Source organism: Zootoca vivipara, chromosome 1, assembly GCF_963506605.1.
Source record: "Zootoca vivipara chromosome 1, rZooViv1.1, whole genome shotgun sequence".
NCBI lineage: Eukaryota > Metazoa > Chordata > Lepidosauria > Squamata > Lacertidae > Zootoca > Zootoca vivipara.
In genome coordinates this window covers 60,355,208-60,362,311 of record NC_083276.1, presented here as the reverse complement: position 1 = coordinate 60,362,311, position 7,104 = coordinate 60,355,208, and the positions used below count along the sequence as shown (strand labels likewise).

Below are 7,104 nucleotides of genomic sequence, written 5' to 3'. Positions count from 1 at the left end.
CCAACGGATGTCAAAGAGGAAAACAACTACCAGACTTTTCGAAGACATCTGAAGGCAGCCCTGTTTAGGGAGGCTTTTAATGTTTAATAGATTACTGTGTTTTATTTTTCTGTTGGAAGCCGCCCAGAGTGGCTGGGGAAACCCAGCCAGATGGGCGGGGTATAAATAAATTATTATTATTATTATTATATTTATTGTTCATGACTACTATTGTAACTACTGTATGTAAATCTTCATGTTGTAAGCCACATAAAATGATGCTACACCACTGCTGTCCATCTCAATAAAGATGTGGATACATAGAGCAAACATGATAAACAGAGTATATACCACTGACCTGGCATTTTTAAGGGAAGGTGGAGGGGGTGAACTTTGTGAAAGGTTGACATTGAATATGTGCCACACACAAAGTTGTTCAGAGGATCATCAGTAAGGCTTGCTGGTGAATAATGTAAGGGCTAATCTGAACGAGTGGCTCTTTGATCCCTATTATTATTATTATTATTATTATTATTATTATTATTATTATTATTATTATTAAAATCTAACAGCAGGATGCCCACAGTCAGTAGCTTTTTCCCCCTCTGCATTTTGGAATTATTTTTTCAAGTGCACTATTCGGGGATGCAGCGACTGTTCCCCCTGTTTTCTGAGCCAGGTAAACAAGCCGAAACTCAACGGTAGTTTAAATGGGGCTCAGACAGCAGATCCTTCTACATGGATTCTGTAGGTACGGAGGACATTTATTGGAACAAGGCTCAATCCATCTCTTGCACTACATCCTCTAGCTTTGTGCCTCCCTGCGACATCTGGTCTCCGCCACCTTCGCAGGTCGGCAAAAAAAAAAATATAAGACGGAATTGTCCTGTGATCAAAAGTTACAGCGCGGAAAAAGAGGCGTGGCAACCCTGTTCTTTCAGCCTGCCTGTTTCCAACGCCCAATAGTAATCCAGGCAAGAGCTGCCTTCTGATTGGCTAGCCCCACGAAAGTGAAGGCGGGCCTCTCCACCGTTCAAATCAGCGGCGCCAAGGAATGGAGGCAAGAGGAGCTGCTGTTTCCCCTGCTGGGCCCGTCGCCATGGAGACACTCCTCTCTCAAACCGAGCTGTTGCCCAGCCTCTTGGCGGCGTCGCGCTCGGGCCTGGTGCGAGACTGGGACGCGGCGGCCGTGCGCCGGGCCCTGAGCTGGGGCCGCTTCTTCCAGGGGCTGCACGCCCGCCTCCCGCCCGAGCGCGGCCTCCGGGCCTCTGTGGAGCGGCGCCTGCGCAGCCGGGGAGTGCCGCTCGGCCTCGGCCACTTGAAGCGCTGCCCGGAGCTGCTGGGCCTGGCGCTTCTGGAGAACCGCGCGCTGCCCTACGACGCCTGCCGCGCCCTCCTGCGCGCCCTCCTGCACGACGGGGATGGGGAGCGCCGCGCCCACCGCCTGGCGAGGCGAAAGGCGGCCGCCCAGCTCCTCCTCCTCCCTTCGGCGCCGCCTTCTCCTCACGAGGCCCCTCCGGTCAGAGCCCAGGGGCAGCTGCTGTTGGAGCGGCTGCGGGAGGAGGGCGGCGGCGAGGAGGGCGCCCTCCTGGAGCAGCTGCCCTGCTGCCCCACACTGCACAGGGCCGTGGCGGCGGCGCTGTTGGAGCCCGGCGGCGAAGCCGAAGCCAGAGCGGCGCTGCTCCCTTGGCTGCTGCAGCAGCAACAGCAGCCTCGCCTCGCCGCCTTCTTCCGCCTGCTGCCGGCCTCGTGGGCGGCCTCGCTTTGCAGCCGCCACCCTGAACTGCGCGCCCCTTACTTGAGCCTCTTGGCGGCCTGGGGGAGCCGGCTCCGTTACGACCCGCTGCGCGGGGAGTGGGGGACCGGCGGCCTAGAAGAAGGCGCGGCGGCGCCTTGGCAGGAGGTGAGGGAGCGTGTCGGCTGCCTCTGCCAAGGGCCGGAGCCTCTACGCAGCGCGGTGCTGGCGCAGCTCAGAGACCTAAAAGCCCAGGATGGGGGCTTTGAAGTACGAGGCCTGAGTGTTTGGACTGATCTCCTGCTGGACGTGCAGGCGTCTGCTTCGAAGGAAAAACTCCTCGCGCGAAGCCTTCCCCCGACAGCCAAATAATTTGAAAACCTAGAGTGAAAATCCAACACTGTATCTAAAGGAAATATGACTTTGTATTGATTCTCCATTCAGTACTACTCACTTAAGATCAAGTGGCATACTTCTAAGCCTCGAGGTTCCCAGTGTCTTAACTCTTTCTTTGTTTTGTTTTCCAGCAGAGGATTTAAACAGAGCTTCATGTACAGGAATGTGTTCCTATGCATTCTCAGTTTTAGGTTTTCACTCCCAAGTGTAACACTGCATTAAATCACATAGAATCTCCCTCATGTGCTTTGTCATCTTCAGCCCTTCATTATAGAGTAAATAGAAAGTTATTCTATAAGGGTTTAAAAAACAAGTACTAGTTGCACCTTACATGGATGCAGTGCTAGTGTTTTATGTATGTGTAAACGTTATTAGGATGAACCAAAGAGAATGCAAGCATTTACCGTAAGTTCTGCAGAACACCGTGTTGACACTTAGGTCCTTGTCAAACTGAAATGTTCTTAATGGACCAACATGGCTTCCTGTCCTTTTTGTATACTGTATCTCTGTAATGTGTAGGTGAGACTGCCTGTCTACCAAAAGATTAGAACAAAGATTTGCATCCTGAGTTCTGGAGCAATCACAAATTGTTACAAAATTACCCAGCGCTAGACATTTTTAAAAGCTCACACAAGTAGTACTCTACATGTTGATACACTGTGGACATGGCTATGTAGGCTCTGCTATTGAGCTTGTGGATCTCGGCGAGACATAGGGAGGAATATTTACTTGAGATAGTTGTATTTCCCAGTCAGTTATCAGCAACTTAATCAGTATTCATGACTTAGCTGACTCATATTTTGGTTGTCACAGTGATATAGGTGAAGATCCTCTTGTAAAACATACTGTGGTAGTGTGAAGTGTGTCTTCTACAAATACAAAACACTGATTTGTTTTGACATATTGTATTGGATAGGTCCACTTAAGAGATTTCCTCTTTCGTCCATAGCAGGCACCCCCAAACTGCGGCCCTCCAGGTGTTTTGTCCTACAACTCCCATGATCCCTAGCTAACAGGACCAGTGGTCAGGGAATATGGGAATTGTAGTCCAAAACATCTGGGGGGCCGAGGTTTGGGGATGCCTGGTCCATAGAGTAGCCACATGTGGGCCCATAGTCTTTTTCACTGTTTTTGTGTGTGTGTGATGTAACACATGCTTGGAACCATGCCTAATGATTTGTTGGTTTGTTGTATTTGTGCCAATATAAGGAATACATATGTGTTAACTTGGAATAGACAGAAATTGACTTTTTTGGATCCAGGTAATGAGATTAGAAATAAATGCTGTAAGACTTATACTCCTATAGTGACATATCTTTTTCCACTATCAGAACAAGCCTGGCAGAAGCCTGGGGCTGCCATTCCCTCTTGGGCACACCACAGAAATACTTTCTTGTTCTTGGGAAACCATATTTTGTTTCAGTATCTAAACCAACAAACTACTGTATTGCGTATTGTGTATTGCAAATAATTATTGTGTATTGCAAATAAAAGAAGGCTTAGGTTATAATCATAGTCACACTTTCATGAGGGCTAATCAAATTACTCAGTAGGGTTTACTTGTGAGTAAACATGCATGTTGCTTTACTTTTTGAAAGTTCCATTATAGCTGCTGTTTCACATTGGATCTATTCAGCATCCCTAAGCAAAGCAGGGCCCATAAGGAGTGTCACCTGGGAAGAATTCCAAGGGCCAGTTAGGCAGCCCTGGTCTGCACTGGTAGCAGCTCTCCAGGGTTTCAGGTAGGGGACTTTACCAGCTGTGTCTAGAGATGCTGGGGATTGAATCAGGGACCTTCAGATTGCAAAGCAGATGCTCTTACCATGAAGCTACAGCCATTCCAGCTAAATAATTCCATCACTTATTTCTAGCAAAGTGGTATGTTTGGGTTGTGTGTAAAATGCACACACGCATAAATTTTATAGGTTAGTAAATTCATTAATTTCTTATTAATGTAAATGGTTTAGGTTGGAACAATTGATTTCTCTTGGGCTTTAATTGGATATGATCAATCGTGAATCACAAGTGGAACAACAAGGTCATTCATCAGCTGCTTAATGTTGTAATGGGCTATGCTTGCCCTTTCAGCTGAGAAAAGATGGAGAGCCCTAAGGGAATGAGATTTAAATTATCGTGCTGCTGACAATTAAATGTGTGTACTGCTGTCTCTTACAGCCTCATTACTCTTAATACTGGGGTGAAAGCTGGTGAGTTCAGAATGGGTCCATAATATGCTATGAGACCTTTGTAATTTTATTCTGTGTTTTTAGAATTTGAATCCCCCTTATGTTTGTCATGTAACATAACTACAGGGAAGATAAAAAGCAAATCCATGATGCACCAAAAATAACTGGTGTAAACTGATGGTTTGGGTTGGCTTACTTTTGTGGCACCATATCTACTTTGAACTCTGCATGTTTGTGCTTTAAACCTGCAAACAGAACAGTGAAGAAGTGACACCCCACTATCCTATCCATATTAGAGATAAGACTAGATCCATACCAAAGCAAGACTGCTGGGCTGTTCCCACTACAGGACAAGAGAGCAGGCAGAATCACATACATTCCTTCTCTGCAGCCATAGATGCAAGCACACATTATTTCCATTGGTAGGAAAGTTCCTCTTTACCAGATCATTTCTCTCCCTTTGGGGCAGGAATCAGACTCCTGGCAGGGCTAAAGTCTACATACCTCAGAAGCCTCTCCTTTTCTCCACACCTCCCTCATTCTGCTTGTGTTTCTTGATGTATCTCTCCCCTGGACTATAATCATAGTTGCAGTTGGCCAAACCATCACGAAGGAAGCTGCTTTGCACATGGCATGGGACATACTATTTAACTAAAGTGCCTAAAATCTATACTCTGTACAAAAATAGAATGCAATGGAATCTCTCTTAGCAAGCCTACAATCTTAAATAAAACCAGACACAGGAGGGTGCAGAAAGCAAGAAGGAATGAAGGAGAACAGGTTGCCAATAGTTTGACCACAATAAGAGTGCAAAAATAACATTGAGATGTTAACAAACAGCATTCTTTTAGGGAAGTGGCTGGGCTGCTGTGTTTCTGGTGTAGGTAAGAGAATCAAGTGTTCAGCAATGGAACTTAATCCATGACTCTAGTATGAGAGGCTGTGACTTGGCCAGTCTACTTCACAGGGTTGTGATGATAAGTGGTTATTGTGGGTATGCCACCCTCAGTTTGGAGGAAGGGAGAGGTACAAATCTGACAAATGTACTGGGCTAGAACAGGACAAACCTTTTTACTGCTAGATGGTGTAGAACTTTATTGTTCGCTTCCATATCCTTGTGAACAACTGAAGTGCCCATTTCATTTCAAAGTATCTCTGATCGTGTGGCGATACCCCGATCCTTCCTGGAATAAATAAAGACGCAGGACACATTGCATAAGGTTAATGGGCGTAAAAAAGGCCACAACTTTGTTGATTACGGATGTAGAGAGGTATTGGCTTAGGCATTGGATCTAACCGTCTATATCTGACTCCAGCCCGCTCTGCTGGCAGTCTGTGAAGGGTTAACCACCGTTGGGTTAACACGCCGCCAGGGGGCATGCCTTAGGCCCTCACCTACCACGACTTCAGCTACCGCCAATCGAGCCTGAAGGGCTTGCCGCCAATACCCTCACAACCGTAACCAGTACCTAATAGCATTGAGAATGTCAGCAAGCCAAACATCATTTCCCATCACGGTATAGGGACGCCTCGCTGAACTTTTTGGCTGAGTGTGAAACGGACACCTTTCTGGCCACTGCCAGATCCCAAAAAACTCCCTTGATTTATTAACAGCAGCAGGGGAGAGGCAGTCATGCCAAATGTGACTTCCAGCAGTGAGGTTCTAAAGATGGTCAAGCCAAACATTATTTCCCGCATTCGAAAGATGCACACCATCATCCGACTCCAGCCCCGCTGTGCTGGCAGTCTGTGAAGGGTTAACTGCCGGTGGGTGAGCCCTGTGATGCAGATCAACTAGGAGCTCACCCTGGGGCCTCGCAGAACCTTATGGCTGGGTGCAAGATAGTTTGTCCATTCCAGGTTGACACCTTTCTGGCCACTGCCAGATCCAAGGACTTCCTTGATTTATTAATAGCAACGGAGGATTGACAGTTGCGCCAAAATGCGTCTCTCCAGCAGTGAAGATCTCTCTCAAAAGATGGTCAACTTTGGAGAGGCAACCACCAGATCATCAAAGTCCCTGAAATCTTCAACTTCAAATCCATGCCTTTACGGTAGGCCAAATCATTTTCAACAGGCTGCACAACCAAAACATCAGGGGGATTTGTGAGGCGGCCCTGGCCTTCACAGCTGGCAAGAGTTCATCCCAGCGCATACCTCTCCTTGCAATACAGGAAAATTTTGTCCCGTAATGGAAGCCCCAAAGGGGCAGACTCCCCACCACGCTCGCTTAAATCAGCGAGCCACGCCCCCTTGGAACGTCCGGATTGGACACGCCAAGGGAGTGCCACGTCTGGGAGCTGGCCAATTGGGCTGGGGGGGGGAATGGCAACCATTCCCCCAGCACATGAATGCCTTGGGGTGCCCACAACTCCCCCCCCCCCCGCCTTCTACGGCGGAAGGGGCTTGAAGCTAAGGATGTTCCAATGTAACTAGAGAGAGCTGAGGACATCTTCTTGCACATCAAGTGCAAGCAGTGGGAGCATGGAATCCATGTGAAAAAAACCATTCTGGGTTGCTTATTTTCCAAGCCTGACATGACATACTAATTTGGGAAAATATTTAGTGGATTATTCTAGTAGTATGCAAATAGGGATTCGCAAAGTGTGTTCTGTGGACCACAAGTGGGCCATGTTTTTCATTCAGGTGGTCCACAATGAGAGTTTTGTAGAGGAGCTATGTGCAGGTGAAGGATGGGGAGCACAGCAACTGTTCCATCATTCTTGGATCCAGAGGAATGCCTGGAAGGTGGGTGGCCCTCAGCAATTTTCATGTGGTCAGTTGTGGGGGGCGATCACTGATGTAGAG

The 7,104-nt window shown here is 47.7% G+C and overlaps 1 protein-coding gene across 1 annotated transcript; it reads left to right on the top strand.

Annotated features, from left to right (window-relative positions):
- The first annotated feature begins 1,055 nt into the window (after positions 1 to 1,055).
- Positions 1,056 to 3,603, top strand: FANCF (FA complementation group F). The gene has a single exon (XM_035121854.2). It carries the CDS (start codon positions 1,079 to 1,081, stop codon positions 2,084 to 2,086), a length of 1,008 nt encoding a protein of 335 aa, XP_034977745.1. The 5' UTR covers positions 1,056 to 1,078; the 3' UTR covers positions 2,087 to 3,603.
- The last annotated feature ends 3,501 nt before the right edge of the window (positions 3,604 to 7,104 follow it).